The sequence below is a fragment of the Camelus dromedarius genome, chromosome 16 (assembly GCF_036321535.1).
Source record: "Camelus dromedarius isolate mCamDro1 chromosome 16, mCamDro1.pat, whole genome shotgun sequence".
Taxonomy (NCBI): Eukaryota; Metazoa; Chordata; class Mammalia; order Artiodactyla; family Camelidae; genus Camelus; species Camelus dromedarius.
The window spans coordinates 52,062,203-52,079,181 of record NC_087451.1 but is presented as its reverse complement, the minus strand read 5'-3'; the positions used below and the strand labels follow the sequence as shown (position 1 = coordinate 52,079,181).

The following is a 16,979-nucleotide window of genomic DNA, read 5'->3' as shown; positions in this document are numbered from 1 at the left end:
TCTTGACTGTTTACCTTGGGATCAAGAGTTGTAAATCTTCTAAATTGACTTAATTTAACCAGTTGCTAAAATAATATGCATCAAAAGAGAGCTGTTCTCAGAAAGGTTGGGAATTAATTTGTTTTCAAACTTTCTCAGGGCCAAGCTAGTTGACATAACTCTGCTTAGCACCATCTAATAGGAATGCCTCTTTAAGGGCTCTTAAAATAGCAGTGGAAAAAGCATTTTCAGTTACCAGCATTTAAAAAGACAAAGCAAACAGCAACAATAACGAAAAAGGGCAGTTTCTTCCCTAATTAACGTGTTCATTGTGATGTTTAATACAGCCACACCCGTCTTTAAGAATGTTGTGCCTAGAACTTTCTGAAAACATAAACCTAAGGAGTGTCAGGGGGACTAATTCCACCTTCATTTTTTAATTCTTAAAATAGAACCTTTAATACTGCTATTGTTTTAAAGATAGATTAGAGACTTTTATATTAAACTTGTACTGGCCGTAGTGTTTATGTTTTGGGAGGAAAATTTAACCTCTGCACCTTGGATTCTCATAATCCTTGCAATACAGAGCTGAGTTATAATTTGGAGTTCAATGAGACTATAGTTTAAATTGCTGTTGGTGAAGTTTCAAGGGATGAACTGCTTCATCATTATTGTTTGATAATGGTTACTGGTTTGGTAATGGTTACTGGTTATTATTTTTGTTTGATTACTGGTTATTGGTAGTCATTACTTGTGTTTAGGTAAGAAAGGTTCTGGCAGTTTTTAAGGACAATCTTTATATCCGAACATAAATTCCCATTCCTTCAATAGAGAGAGGGTGTGTTACTTTCTTGTTTTGTAACTTTATATTGTTGATAGTTTTAAAATCCTAAAGCGAATTGGGCTCTTAATAGGATATCCTCTTATATCTCACATAGAAGCCTTCCTGGGTAGGTAGGAGTCATTGACCTTAGGTGTTGAAAGACCTCAGCTCTCAGAGTTTCCAGGATTTATCAGTTGCCATGGTCAGGATGGTGGTTTTATCTAATCCTGTGATGCCATTCTTAGTTTAAACCCATTATCCTCCTTTATCTTCATTAAGACTGTCATGAAGTTTCTCTGCTTTCTCTAGTTCAGGTTGAATATTCCACATTTTTGATGCATTTGGACTTGTTAACGTTCTGGATTGGAGCAGTTGGTTAAGAGAATCTGCCTGTTTTTAAACATTTTCCTTTTTCAAGGCAAGCATAAAATCTGATTTTCCTCTGGGGAAAAACCAGCTCTTTAAAAATCTGATGGGAAAACAAAAGCTGGTTTTTCCAGCTTTCTACCAATATGAAACCTTTCCTTCCCTTCTGGTTTTGCCAGTACAGTGACTTGTGACTAGTTGTGAATGATGAACCAGAGGCACTGGCAGATCCCAGAGTCTCCTGAATCATCAAAAGAAGGTCACCTTGCATTCAGTGCCGCTTTTTAGCCTTTTTAGTGTGTCTTTTTGCAAGGAGTTCTCCAAAGCCAGCCACTCCTTAAAAAGATTTGATACCTAGCAATTTGCAACTGAGTCACTGAGGGGGTTCTTTAAAAATACAGATTTCCCAGCTCCACCTCGTGGAGATTTTTTTTTTTAGAGTGAATGAATGATGACCGAGAATCTACATATTTAAAAACCATTCTGGGCACCTACTTCCAAAAAGCTCCCAAAGTGATTCTGATCTGTAGCCGGGTTTGGGGACCACTGTTGCATTGCTTTGAAATTCTTTATAAATTGGTAGTCCCTTTAAAAGCATCATTATGTTATTCAGGATGTTTGATTCGCTAGAATAACCCATTTCCTAATCATGACAGATAACAAAGAGCTTTTATAACTTTCATGTAAATTACTTTACAGAGAGGCCCCCTCTGCTGTATTATCTATCAGGAGTCATGAGGGAGGGTTGGTGAAAGTAGCTTCCTTTATTTCCTGAGTGGACAAATGAATGATAATGTGGAAACCACTGGAGGTCTGAATGGGTAGTCAAATGTAGTTGTGATCAGTGTTGGGTAGGAGAGCTGCCTGGGAATTCTGTGTATGTGGGATTTAAAAATAAAGCCAACTTGCCAGATGTTTCATCTCTGCATAGCTGAAGCACTTATTGAAAATAATGGATGCTTAATAGGCAATAAAATTTAGTCACAGGTCTTTTGCTGAGTTCATGGAAGTTAGAAAAATTGCTGAAATACAGAACCATCTGTCTTAAAGCAGAATGGGGGCACTAAATATGTTATTTAGCGAATTGAATTTAGGAAAAGTGTAACGACTTAGGAAATAAACCTGTTTTTGAATCCCAGCTCATCCACCTCCTGGCCTTGCTACTTTAGACAGGTTACTTAACCTCTGTGGGTTTTTTTCATCTGCTAACTGAAAATAATACCTGGTAGCATTGTTACGTGGATGAAAAGAGGGAAAATCTGTCCTTTGTACATTGTACGGGACTCAGTGAAGGTTCTCTTCTCCCACTTTCTCATAGGATTTTTATTCTGTAGGCTTAAGATGTCTTTCTAAATCCACCCTTCTTTCTGTTTCTTTCCAGGAATATCTACTCAGTCAGCTCTTCTAGAAAATGTATGAAAGAGTGAGGACTAAAGTTAAGAACTAGAGAATATGGGTAAGAGGAATGAGTCATAGAACATTTGAAAAAAATTTTTCATAACGAGTGGAGTGTAGGCAAGTATCCAGAGTTACTGTCTCTAGGAATAAATAAATCACATTATCCAAATTCTGCTTGACATACCTGGGTGGTAGCCCGGGAGCTCAGATCAGGCTACCCGGCTTTGAGGGTAGCCCCAACAAGTAGCACCTGACATCCCTTTCTTTCCTCATCTTCCTTTTCCCCTCTCAGTCTCTTTTGTTTCTCTTTCCCTCTTTCCTCCCTTTCCCTCTTAAACTGCCCTCCCTTTCGACTTGCCAATCTTGTCACAATCATTGAAGAGCAGGCCCCTGGAACTCGAGGTGAAAAGAGGTTGCTGGTTGCTAACACCTGTCTCCCAGCTAAATGAATAGGCTCTTTTGTGAGCAGGATGTTAATAAAGCTGATTAGTACAACACCGACTTAAAGGACCTATTAATGACATGACATACGTAAATCACAGAATGATTTAAAGCCATTTTAGAGATTTGTTTCTTATACTCTATGTTAATGCCTTACATTAAATTTTTCCATGTAAATGTGAATCTATTTATTGCCCAAACAGACTAATTTCTGTCATATTGATTGGGAATCATTTATATTCTAAAGAAGTTTCTACCCTTAAGGGCCTTTATATTATTTGGCAAATGTCTAACTGGTGTGTAATACAATTAAAGTTTTGTTCACTGTGCTGCTGACATAATTAGTTTAATTTCTGCTCTATATTTCTGTTGGCAGCGGGGAAATTAAAATACTAGATTTTGCATAAAAACTGTTTTTTCGAGGGGGTGATTTTAGTGTCAGTTGAATGGACTTAGGCCCCAGGGTACATTTTTAAGATGTCTTATTCAACTTTCCTGTAATAGTCTCTTTCTGTCTACAGAATTAATGTATTAAGACACATAATTGGCTATTTAAGCATTCAGAAGAGACAATGTTTGGCCTTTACCCCGTGATTATATTTTTCCCTACATCTCTTTTGAGGAAATGTGTGTAATTTTCAGAAACCCCTAAGTATATTATAGTTACATGAGCACATGAACTTTTGCAAAGACTAGAGAATCTCCGAGTGGTTTTCTCTGATAAGCTGTATTATTTAATTCCCTCCCCAAATCGCTGCTCTGTTCTTTTTAGATCATAGCGTTTGCAGACCTGATGTGAAAGTGAAAAGGCTGTAGTGCCTGGCAAATCCTCTTCACAATTTTTCTGTGATTTCACAGAAATGGCTCCAGTCTTCAGGAACAGAAGTTGCTCTCAAGGAGACTTTACATTTAATTACTCTAATCCGCACTTAATTTCCTACAAGATTCGTGAGGGGAGTCTCACCAGGCCGCTGATTGCACGGAGTTACAACCTATGAAGGTTTTTACCTCAGTTAAGGCTGCTAACCTTTTTTTTTTTTTTTTAATGGAAAGTGACCTTGGGTGGTAGTTTCTCCATCGTCCTCTCCTATAAAAAGATAAGTAAAACCTTCTCGTTCTCGCAGCAACCTTTTTCAGCAGCTACCACTCATGTGCTAAATTTGAACTTAAAAAAAAATTTTGTTGAGCTGATGTTACTTGACTTTTAAAAGCTGCCCTTCTCCAGTGCTACAGGTGAAGCCTACATCTCCTAGTTTGACCTTCACATGCCTTTTCTACAATTGCATATGAAGATACGGTTTCATTATCTCTGGGTTGTGGAGTGGTCAGTTCTCCCTGGGACAGCGTTTGTTTCTACCAGGCCAGTGCTAAGGGCAGGGGAAGCCCCCATTTGAACCACTTGGAGCCAGTCTGATTTGCTGAAATATTTTAACTGTCTTGATGCACTTTGAAGACATGTTGCCTAGTCACCCTGAAACTTACAGGAAGTTAGAACAACCGGAGGCTCTGCCGGCCCCTGAGTGGTTAAATGCAGTTCGTTAGTAATCAGCACCATTGTTTATTTGCAACTGCTGGATTATGTTGAAAGACTTGGGAAAAAAAGCTTTTCTTAAGTAAATGAAGCCGCCTCCTCTCCCACCCCAGCCTCCTCTTATTTCACCCTTTTCATTTACTTTGAAAAATCTTTCTAGTCTTAGTCCTGATCACAGGCATCCAGACTTAGGGCATGTGATTCAATATATTTTGTGTTATAGGAAAGCTTATTGTCCCTCTAGCAATTTCTGTGAATCTTCCTTTTTTTTTTTTTTTCACTTTCATAATGATTAGAATGTTTGCTTGAGAAATAACCAAGCCTCACCCTCTGTTGACTTCCAACCTTTTCCTAGTCTCGTGTCAGTGTGTGCATGGCCAATGGACTATACTCCCTCGTGAGCATGCTAATACTATTTTACATGGGAAGCAGATCCACTAGAGCATGAGCCTTTATTCGAAAATGCTGGGCAGAAGGAGCGTCCTAATTGGGGGAAAGAGGGCAGAGTGTTTTTCAGGGCTTTGGAGAGAATGGGTCAGCTGAAGTTGAGCTACTTTGAGGAATCCTTAGTCAAGGATGTTTCCCAGGAAGAGGGCAAAATTGTCTTGGCATTGATTTTGCAGACCAGCAGTCATTGCTTGGGCAATTTGGGTTTTATGGAGGTGAAGAGGAACAGTTAGGGGTTAAATTTCGTGCGTGGGGTGGGGAGGGCTAATTGCAGGGACTAGGACGTGCCTAGGCCACAGTGGAAAATTTTTACGCTTTCCAGTTTTCTCACTTTTGTCTACCTCTCTTCTACTTTTTGGGTGTGACTAGATTCAGGTACCATTCTTGGTCATTGTATCATATCCTGATGGAAGAACTTGCGTAATCATTCTGTGTCAGAGTGAAATTTACCTTTGCCAGTGTTTGCGACAGAGCTGGTGGGGAGAGGAATGCCCGGATGTTCCCAGAGAGCCTGACACCTTCCCTGCCACCCTGGCCATATGGTTGGACCCAGCACCCCAGGGCACTCTGAGTGACCCCCATGCCCATTGATCTAGTTCAGTGTTTCCCAACTGTCTAGGCTGTCAACGTGGTTGCTTATCTGCAGCCTGAGGAACAGCACCAGTGAACCACCCAAGTAATGGGGGACATAAATAGGATAGTTCTGTAGCTTCACCTCCACATAATCTTCATCAGATTCCTAAATTTGATTTATTTGATTAAAAAAATTTTTTGACCGATTAAAAATCTTTCTAGAGCTGATTATCATGTCTCCTGTAATACCAAAACTAATAATAAAAATGAAAATATGGTGGCAGTTGTATCTAATTTGGTTTTTGAGATACTGGCTACCCACACCTGCACTGTTATTTGTGGAAACGCTCACAAGTAGCTGCCTGAAATCCCTTGCCTCGTCTTACCTTTTTAGAAATAGCACAAACGTAAAAATAAACCACTAGTTTTGTTTTACTGTTATCCAGAATTCAGGAGTTCTGAATATCCTGTCAAGAATTCAGTTCTTGAGGCCATAGCATGTCAGTGTTTATAGTGTATTTTAATATGCATTTGGTCTTCCCAACCAAACATTTTTTAAAATGGGGAAAAGTTGAAATTTATTGTTACATATTATTAATATTATAAAAGCATATTACAATATGCTTTCTGCAAGTTTTTTTTTTGTGTGTGTGGGAGTAAATTATGTTTATTTATGTTTGAAGGAGGTGCTGGGGATTGAACCTAGGACCCTGTGCATGCTAAGCATGCTACCTACCACTTGAGCTATATCCATCTCACCTCCTCTTTCTGTAAGTTTTAATATACTGACTTAAAAGTATTTTTACCTAAAATTTCTTTATCTGGGATTACACACAAATTGTGACCTTTTTTTTTTTTTTTAATTCCTAGAGGCATTAGTAAGATTATGCATTATTGCAGAAGATCTCAACTTTTAGTGTGCATCAGAGTCTACCGGGTGCTTGTAAAAATTGCCCTTTCCTGGTTCCTAACCCAGACCTATAGAATCTGGGCATTTGGGAATGAAACTGGGGATTCTGCTGCCACTTATCTGCAGACCACACTTGGAGAAAGTATTATTGCAACAAGGAACCACATTAAAAAAAAAAATACACCGTTGGGAATGCTGATGTTAGGGGGCTGCCTTTATCCTACAGAAGAGGGATTTAAGGCCCATGGAAATAAAAGGTCTTGACTCACCCAGGGTCTCCAAGTTAATTGGCTCTTGCATACCAGCAGTGAGATCTTTTTACTCATAATTCTTTGCTTTTTCCATTTGGTTACACCAGGGTGTACCTCCTTAGTGGTTTCTCTAATTACCTTCAAATCAGAAACTGTAGGATGGTGAGGGAAAGGGTACTTTCATTTCTTCAGAATAATAAATGACAGAAATGGCATTCCACTGTGTGAAAAGTTAGTGCTTCTCAGACTGTCTTTGGTGAAGGACCAACTTTGTAAAGTTGCAGTCTGTCGCCAACTAATATTTTTGTAAAGTACAAGGAAAATGAATTATCAGGAAGTCATACATAGTCTTGGGTGCACAGCAGTGTATACTTATTATGACTTCTTTGTGTTTATCTTGACATGGATCTCCGTGGAGGATGTGCGACTGTACACTTCGAATAGCATTGCTCTGAGTGGTTCTGAGGACATCTTAGGAACTTGGTATCAACTTACGTCCTTGATTTTCTTCCTTAGGCTGTCACTGAAGCAACCAACTGAGAACTCCTTACCTAGGGAGAGAAGTTTCATGACTTGGTGCTTTGCTAGATCAGAATCACAATTTTAATAGTTGATGAGGCAAGGACACTTACCTTCAACATATTTAAGAATATATTGCTTGCATTTGGTTTCTGTATTAAGAGAGATATTTACCTCTTTTGACTTAGTGTTAGAAATGACTTTCCAAGCAGGGAGGATATAGCTCAGTGGTAGAGCGCATGCTTAGCATGCATGAGGTCCTGGGTTCAAGTCCCTGTACTTCCATTAAAATAAAATTAAAAAAACAATTAAAAAAGCCCCCTAATTACCCCCACAGAAAATAAAAATTTTAAAATAAATCAATTAAAAAAAAAAGGAGTTTCCAGCTTCTTGGCCTGTAACTTTACTTACAATTAATAAAGATGCTTAAAGGTGGGAGACGGAAAATAAAATTTGAGGATGCACTGTTTCTTTGGGGCTCTTCAGTTTGTGTTTAGTTTTTAGAAGCCTTTTGTAAGTAGTCTATGGACAAACATTATTAGTTTGTGTGGCTACAGTGTCGAAATGGGTGTTGATTTGGAGCAAGGGAAAAAAATCTCTCCGTGCATGTGTTGCGTCCTGGTTTCATTGCTTAGTTGGATGAAATGTCAAACTTGATAGATGATTGGAGCTGTTATTTTGGTGGTTAAACAATAATGAAACTGTTTGAATGTTTGCAAGGAACACTGCTCCCTGTGTCTGGACTTTGCGCTGGAGAAAGTTTCAATTGTTCAGAAGCAATACTAGTTAGAAAATGCAGCTTCTGTGGCTCCTAGCACAGCTGTCTAAATTACTAGCTATATTGGGGCTTTTGGACAAGCATTGTTTAACACTTTTGGAAACAATTTATGTTTGTGATTCCAAAGTGTCTGTGGTTGTTCCTGAATAGTTGGGAAAGCTAGAAATGGGAGAAAGGTGTTATTGCATGTGTCTAGGTTATTTAAGTCAAGCCTTTTTTCTTTAAACATCTCTAGAATGAACTCCCATCTTTCTAACCAGTGTGGGGAGAATATGGGGGCTGTGATGAGACTGTTGACTCCCTGGCCCTTTCTTTCCTAGTTAGAGACTATTCAGTAGTGTAGCATGTGGCCAGGGTGTGTGCCAGCCCACGGGGAACTTCTGTCATTATAACTTTGTGGCACTTCTCTTTTTGCCGTATTTTACCTGTATGAAAATTACCAGTGGTTATTGTGTGCTTACTGTTTGCCAGGGACTTTGCTGTATGAACTCCTTTAATCCTCCCAACAATTCTGTGAGGTGTAGGCGCTAATATCTGTGTTCCACATTTGAGAAAACACTGTACAGAGGAGTTGAAGAATGGGCCCAAGGTCACACAGTGTTTAAATCCAAGTAGTCTGGTTGGAAAGGCCCCGCTCCCAACCATCAGGCCCCAGCTGCCTCTCACTCCATCAGCTCATCTAATTATGATTACTTCTCAGAGTAAGTCTTTAAAGATAGGTTCCATTTCATAGAATGTGGGCTGAAAATTATCCTTTTATACTTGGGTCTCCTTGTGTGGAATGTAATTTTAGAATATTAGCAACATTTGTTACTTGCTTTACTAGTTTTAATTCTCTTAGCACTGAAGGATTGTTTGAGTTTATTCCTCATTCTCAAATTGTAATTATATTTAATAAAGCAACCAGTCACCCTTAAAAGCACATTTGGCCAAAGAACTAAAGCATTGGGTTAGATGAAGATTTACTGGTGGTTTTTCTTTCTTTCTTTCTTTCTTTCTTCTTTCTTTCTTTCTTTCTTTCTTTCTTTCTTTCTTTCTTTCTTTCTTTCTTTCTTTCTTCTTTCTTTCTTTCTTTCTTTCTTTCTTTCTTTCTTTCTTTCTTTCTTTCTTTCTTTCTTTCTTTCTTTCTTTCTTTCTTTCTTTCTTCTTTCTTTCTTTCTTTCTTTCTTTCTTTCTTTCTTTCTTTCTTTCTTTCTTTCTTTCTTTCTTTCTTTCTTTCTTTCTTTCTTTCTTTCTTTCTTTCTTTCTTTCTTTCTTTCTTTCTTTCTTTCTTTCTTTCTTTCTTTCTTTCTTTCTTTCTTTCTTTCTTTCTTTCTTTCTTTCTTTCTTTCTTTCTTTCTTTCTTTCTTTCTTTCTTTCTTTTTTTTTTAAAGTGTCGTCCTATTTGTCAATAGGCCTTCCCAGTAAATTGACTTCTATACAAGATACTATAGTTGTTGGTGTCCCTAGAGGCCTAGTGGTGTTATAAGTGATAGTGGAATAAATGGTGGTTGATCACTTTCAGTGAGAAGCCCTGATAAATGTAGAAAGTAAAACTTTGTTATCTGGCCTTGAGACACGTGTCCTGCTTCCAGTACATGTGGGCACCTGTGAGGACTGGCTTAGAGAATCATAGAGGAAGCATCACTTAAAATTTTTTTCCACTAACCTGTCCCTCACATTTTGGAGACTGCTACTGAGGCTTTTGTAGGAAAAACTCTGTAGTAAGAAGTCTGTTGCATGTGAGGTGCCCCACCTTGGTAACCAAATCTTTTACAATGTATTTGTCTAACTGCTGCTGTTTTCAGATGCTTTTGATTTCAAGCAGGACACTTGGCTGAATGCTGAGCTGAAATTGCAGTGAAGGTTCACTATGCATGGGTTACTTCTGCTGCCTCTTGGCTCATTGCCCTTGCTCATCATGGCCCTGGGAAGCTCATAGGAGGGATAGGACACAGGTAATGCCCAAAATGTAGGGCCAGCGACTGGCCCATGCTTAAAGAATTTTTTTTCCTGGCATAGTAGGGACTGCAGAATCATAAGAAATCTGCTTTGCTTTACAAACTTTTCACCTTCCTTAGTTCCCTGTAGTGATGGGACGGTTGAATAAATAATTGTAATTGCAACCAGTAATCTGTTCTGTCTCCATAATTTTGTCATTTCTGAATGTTAATGGAAATGGAATCATAACACTAGGTGGCCTTCTGAGGTTGGCATTTTTCACTTAGCACGATGCCCTGCATCCAAGTTGTATTTAGTAATGGTCCGTTCCTTGTTATTGCTGAATAGTATAAGTAGTATGATATGAATATATCAGTTTTTAACCATTCACCTATTGAAGGGCATTTTGGTTGTTCCTCTGTGGGGCTGTTACAGATAAAGCCATTATGAATATTTGGGTACAGATATTTGTATGGGATACAAGTTTTAATTTGTCTGGGTTAAGTACCCAGGAATGTAATTGTTGAATCTTACAGTAAGTGTATCTTAAAGAAACTACCAAACTATTTTCCCAAATGCTGTACCACTCCGTCCCACCAGCAGCATATGAGATCCGGTTTCTCTGCATCCTCACCAGCATTTGGTATTGTCCCCATTTTTTATTTTAACTTTTCTTACAGCTTATCTGGTTTTTAAGTTCATGAGATTACTTGTAAACCTGATTTGACTGACAAAGAGCAAAGATTTTTGAGTTGTGTGTGGTTAGCCCTCTATGTGCTCTGCCTCCGTACAGTGTTCAGTGGTCTGTTGACCTGCTTTTGAATCCCCTGCCCTGGTGTCCTTGAGAGAGGGAAGAGTAACCAAGACTGACCTTGGGGGATGCGAGGACTGTTTGCATGAGACTCGCTGTCGCCCTTTGCCAGGCAGGACCCAGCACCGCGCTGCTTCTAGCTCAGTGCTGCCAGTGATGGTGAGCGAACGAACAGTGCTGACCCCAGACTGAATTCTGGTTAATTCTTCATAAGTTTGCCTCAATGACTATAGCCTTAAATATGCTGAAAATTTGGCTCAGAGTGGCCCTAACAACTTGTCCAAAGTGTTCTGTTTCATTTTCTCATCCAGTGATCTTTGGTACTTTATTTCTGGTAATGTTAATTAGCTTGCACTGCTCATTTAAAAAAATACTAAAATAGCACAAATGAGTATATATAAAGCAGAAAATAAACCTTCATCTCTACCCAAAGTACCTACTATTAGATGGTTCTAGACTTAACTATATGCGTTTTGTATCTTTCTCTATACATATTTATGTATGTATTCTGTGTGTGTATATGTATGTATTCCTCACCTGCTGTTCTGTACTGCTTTTTTTTCCCCCAGTGGTTGGTATATTATGGGCATTTTCCCCTGTGATTCTTTTTTAAGTGCTTTATGCCAGCAACAAAGCTTTAAGTTTCTTTCTGTAGCTCTTTTTTGTTCTCTTGTAAAAGGGTGAGAGAGAGAACCTTTGAAAGACCTAAACAATATGTATTTTATTCCTTGTTACGTGGGTTTGGGTTGAAATAAGATTGTGACTTTATTTGCAAGTAAATCAGTAGAATTCTGGGGGTTAGGATCTATCTGTCCACTCTATTATAAATAATGCAGGTCTGATTTTATGATGTGATCTCTTGCGGAACCTTGATGGAAGCAAGGACTGTGAGCACAGTAATCTTTAGAGAATGTATAGTCCTTTGGGTATTTGTCTGCTCGTCAGCTTCCTAGTCAGATGGAGTGTTTTCTTAAGTGCTACTGAAATGCACAGCTCAGTTCTTATTTTGAAATCTCTCCTTCTGTCTTCTCTCCCTTGTCCATTACTTTGATTACCTTGATGGGACATTCACACTGTGCAGTCTTACCCTTTTATTTCCCTAGCCTACAGAAGCCAGTTTGAAGATTAACTATAGGTAAACAGGTAGTCTTAACTGCTTGGCTAGAAATCACCCATCAAGATGAAACACATGTCAACAAAGGCCCCCTAGACTTGCGGACCTGAAGGAAGGTAGCTTAATCTCATGGCATTTTTAGTGGAAACCAGGTTGACAGTTTCGGAAGTTTGACTTACTGGAGTCAGGGCATTAGTGTGACAGGGAGAGACAGAATGGGAAGTGGGCAGGGAGGAGAGAGGGAGAGAGTATGTGTGTGTGTTTGGGGAGGAGAAGAATCCAAAGGTATGCAATAAATACAAGTTATGAGTTAAGGAAATTTTCAGAGTTGGATTACAGAGTCTGTTCTGGGAGGGCGGTTCCTGGGGAACAGGACACGAGCTTACCGGGCACTTCAGTATGAAGCTGTTGGAGTTGTTGAGGTGACGGAGTTTGATGACAAGGGCCCTCTCCCTGTCCATCTTCTGTATTAGCAGCTCAGGGAAAAAAATGAAGAACTAGCTTTGTATAGAAAGTGACACCCATCAAATGGTTTCAAGATTTCTGTTGCCGGGTTTCTGAGGTGAGCTGCCCAAGATAGCAGTTTGGTCACGTGGCTGACTTCCTTTCTCCAGATCCTGTCCTCAGGTCATCAGACTGCCCTTGTCAACTTTGGATTCTTCCTTTTCCTGTGGGCTTGCGACTTTGTCAATCCCTGACATTTAATAATTTAGTATGTCATTGTACCTGCTATAGGCAGTTGCTGTACCCTTGATATTGGATACCCTTCTGAACTATGAAGTATTAAGCCACAGTGGCTAATGAAGTGCCCCAAATTACATTACAGAACATTCTGGTAACGGCACCAGCAGAGACAGACTCAGCTCCGTGCCCTCCTGCAGCTCGGGGCTGGTTTTGTAGCCAAGGGCTGTGAAGCAGGTTGAGCCTTCTTCAGTGCCAGTTCCTATATCTGAACACTAAAGTGGCTTGTTAAAGATTAAAGGGACTGCCTGGTCCTTCTGGCCCCATGATGGAATGATCCCCACCATGGCGACAGCCTCTGTCTCCCAGGAGAGGCCATCTTATATGGCAGGTTTGTGCTTCCAAATGTTACAGTAAGCCTGCGCTGGCTGATGCTGTGGTGATAAGTTGGCATTTGGGTACTCTCAGGACATATGAGCTATAGCGCATCCATGGTTTGAATTTCTGGGCAAAACTGCCTCGTCAGGAAGTCAAAAGCCTCTGCTTTCAACCTGTGCCTTTGGGGAGGTTTTCTCCTTTGTTTTATTTGACTATTCTGTTGAGTCAAGTGAACTTTAATTTTCGCAGCCGTAAAAATTCCATTAAGCACCTTGTACTGCATACCAGGTGTGAAAACGACTCAGTATAATTGGGCGATTGGACAGAGAAAAACCCTTAAGAGTAGTTAGGATAATTGCCTCTGGAGGCTTGAAGAAAATAATGTTTCAATCAGCAAAATAAATACAGTTCAATTGTTATATTCTTGGCAGTTTTTGTGGGTGAGGGGATGAATGTCTAAGACCTGCACTGTGAGACTGCATTTCGGTTTGATGGCCTTTGGGGAAAAAAAAAGAACTTTTCTTTTTCCTGTAAATAGTGCTTAGGGAACAGAGCTATGACCTGTCTCTCAAAACGTTATCCAAGGCCTCTGTGTATCAGAATCACTTGGGAGAGGGAGATGTTTATTAAAAATTCCGACTCTGGGGCCTCCTCCCACTTCTGCTACTTCAAAGTGTCTGAGGGACTGGTTGGGAAATGATCATTTTCACTAAGCACCCTGTTAATTCTTAAGCACCCCTAGAGTTGATTCTCGAGTATCCTAAAGTTTACTTCATTTTTCATGCTTAATTTCTGTGATTTATTCAATGATAGCTATTTGGTTGACATTCATAGTCTTTTTTGAAGACTAGTTTAAAAAAAAAAATGGTTATGAGGTCCCTGAACACCCAAGATTAGAATTTGGCAATGTCCCTAATTATCAAGAAAGTGAGAAAGCCACTGGTTCCTGACAATTTGAGTTTATCAATTCACTGTCTTCTCAATCAGAAAAATGATGTGGGTAGGAAAAAAAAAAGAAAAAGGATATGGGCATTAGGTGAGGTTAATTTTGTTAAAAAGGAGACGTGCAGTATCATTTGGGATGCTGGGAAAGGGGAAGCAGGTAAAAGGAAGGTGTTGAGAGGAAAGAGTGAAAGGGGAAAAGATGAGTTTATAAACAGTAAAAAATTTAAAACTTAAACAGAATTTTAAGTTACGAAGTAATATTTGAATATATGTTTCATTCAAATACTGATAAAGCTAAAAACCTCCTGGATCTGCTCCCATGGTAGTTCCCTCCTGGGCATGTGTGTCCTCCCATATCGTTTTGTATGTATTTGGTAATTTTCTATGGGTTGGGAAGACTACAGGCTTATAAGACATGAATATTTTAATTTCTCTTGACACCTGCTTATTGTTTATAATGTTAAGGTCTATCAGAAAAAACCCCAAATGTGGGATATAAATGGCATTACATACATCTGTTCAAGTAAAGTAATGGATGTGGTGTTTGCAAAGCGTGTGTCTGTATAAATGCATACGTACACCCCACATATACACACATATACATACATACACACGTGTACATATTAAATATCTCTTGTGACCACACATAAAAAGTAAGCCTGTATAGCTTTGGGTGCTGAATTACTTGTCTGAATTTTAAAACAATGTATTGAAAGAACTTAAGCACGAAGCCACAGTAATTTTTCTTATTTCTCATACGGCCTCATATTCTTAATAGTTTTCCTATAACCTTATAAAACCTCAAGTGCCTGAAGTTATTAGTTCAAAGGTAGCCTCTTTTTAAAGCTCTGCATGTGTAATCCTCAACCTTTCCCATCTAAAACAAGTTACTAGAATAGAGTATAGTTATATTTCGGGGAAAGTGATGGGAACTGTTTAGAATCCCAAACAGGGACATGATGACCTGAGACAGCCCTCCTCACCTGCTGAATGGTGTTTATCTTAGCAGGATTAGGAAGTTTTTCTCATGCTTCTGGCCTTCATGTTGCTCTTCACATAATTTGCATTTACTTCCTGGGCACAGTACCGTCCGGATCTTCTCTCCCTTTTTAAAGTTTACTAATACAGAATGAGTCAGAAGCATCTAACAATACTGATTTTTTTCCAGAAGAGTTTCCGTATGTGTCTACACTGTACATGCCTTGAGAGCTGCTCTGTATTGGAATGTTTGTGACTTATCATCAACTGCAGAAATATTTTTTAAAGTGTGGTCCATGAGATAATGCTTGTCAACTGCTGTAAAGATGCTTTTATCATTTGAAAAAGACAAATTAACATAGACTGTAGGAAAACTTTAAGCACAACTATTTTCTGAGAAGGAGAGCACTAAAGGGGAGGAAATGAAAGAGGGAACATTTTATATTCAATAGCTTGTAATAACCTTTAATGAAAAAATTATGAACGTGAATATATATGTATAACTGAATCGCTATGCTGTACACCAGAAACTAATACAACATTGTAAATCAACTATACTTCAATTTAAAAACATAAACCAAATTCATCAAGACTTTAAAAAAAAAAAAAAAAGAAGGGACATTTTTGTAAAACCTTCTAAAAGTCCAGTGTGATTATCCTGCTGGAATAATGTAATTAAGGGGAATTGAGTTGGATAAATAACTAAACAAACAAACAAACAAACAAACTAGCCCTGTGAAAAGGAATAGAATTAAATAGCATAGTTTTTTAAACCCAAATTCTAATTGTCTGCATGTACATCTTAATTCTAGCATTTACTGAATGACAAGCCGGATTGGCAGCTCTGTCCAGAGCTTGTGCTGCGTGAGCCATGTATCACAGGGTGGCCACGGCTAGGTGCGGCGGCCTTGAAGGCCCATGCTAAGGAATAGCTGATGACCGTGGGAAATTTTGAGCAGGGAACAGAAGTATCTGAGATGAACTTTAGTTTCGTTCTTGTCCAATGAAAATACATAGACAGCAAGGACTTAATCTTTTGTTGTCTTTGTCTAGCACCAATGCCAATTCTAGCCTGTCAGGGCAAATTCAATAATAATTAACAGCTGTGGATGAGCCAGTCTTTCTAGAATTGATTTTTTAATCAGCTGGCCAATAAATGAGAATGGACATACATTTAAGGATTTTTCTTTTAAAAATAAGTGTTAATGTGGTTTTCACAGACTCCTAGTTTCCTTAAACATCTAGTAGGTGTGGTGGTGGATTAATTTAGCTTTAGCATATAGAATGTGGCAATTGATTAAACCACACACACACAAACATCCAGTATATATGTGTTGATTAGAGAACATGAGTTGTCTAAGGAAACAGAGGTCAGGGAAGGCCTCGTGGGGAAAAGAGCAGCGATTCTGGTCGTAGCTGACAAAGATTCACCCTAATGATTTGAGCAGCTAGCAATGACTGGGCGGGTGTCCGTCCCCCCCCCCCCCCCCCGACCCAGATGTACTTATTTGTAAATGCAAAGTAACTTCTTTATCAGCCTCTTGGGGAAATCTTCAGAGCTTGTGAACCTGCTCCCTTCACTAATCTTGCTGTGCTGAGCCCCAGGCTGTTCTCAGATGAAATTTCAGAAGGTGACCAACCACTGGAACTTTCTGGGTGACCAGCAGCCGAGGAATGAGGTTCACCTGCCCCCAGGAATCAGCTTTCGGTTGAAAAAAAAATCAATGGGGCACCTCTTCTTTTCTAGGTTGGAGTTGATTGCGGTTGGCTCAGGCTGAATTGTTTTGGGAAATAGAGTTTTGCCAGGCATGAGTCAGCACTGCCCTGGGTAAACCGCCTGCTCTGTTGCAATCTTGCTTACCAAAGATACGTCCCCAGGCAGCACCATTCACTGCCTGAAAGCCGCTGCTGTTGGTTCCTGAGATGATCTCATCTGAACGGGGCTCCAAGGACCTCAGCAGCGGCAGGAACTGGAGGCAGCTTGCTTTCTGCCCTGGCAATGTTTTGAAACAGGCAACATCAGGTAACCCCAGACTGTTTTCTCTTGTCGTTAGCTAAACCGAGCTCCAGTGGAAACCGGGGAGATCCCTGGTCTTCAGGAGTGAGTCAACGCCTTATCAATTTGGAAATCTTCAA

The 16,979-nt window shown here is 39.4% G+C and overlaps 1 protein-coding gene across 4 annotated transcripts in view; it reads left to right on the top strand.

Annotated features, from left to right (window-relative positions):
- The window catches only part of RFFL (ring finger and FYVE like domain containing E3 ubiquitin protein ligase), a 66,157-nt gene that overhangs the window by 1,812 nt on the left and 47,366 nt on the right, over positions 1 to 16,979 (top strand). Inside the window, exon 1 of one of the 4 annotated variants that reach the window (XM_031468281.2) lies at positions 16,403 to 16,866. The exons of 2 other annotated variants lie outside the window; for them this stretch is intronic. In XM_031468281.2, the coding sequence (XP_031324141.1) occupies positions 16,767 to 16,866 (100 nt within the window). In that variant the 5' untranslated portion in view covers positions 16,403 to 16,766. Of the gene's footprint in view, positions 1 to 16,402; positions 16,867 to 16,979 lie in introns of those variants that run through there. One more of the 4 variants, XM_011000371.3, reaches the window with a different exon arrangement.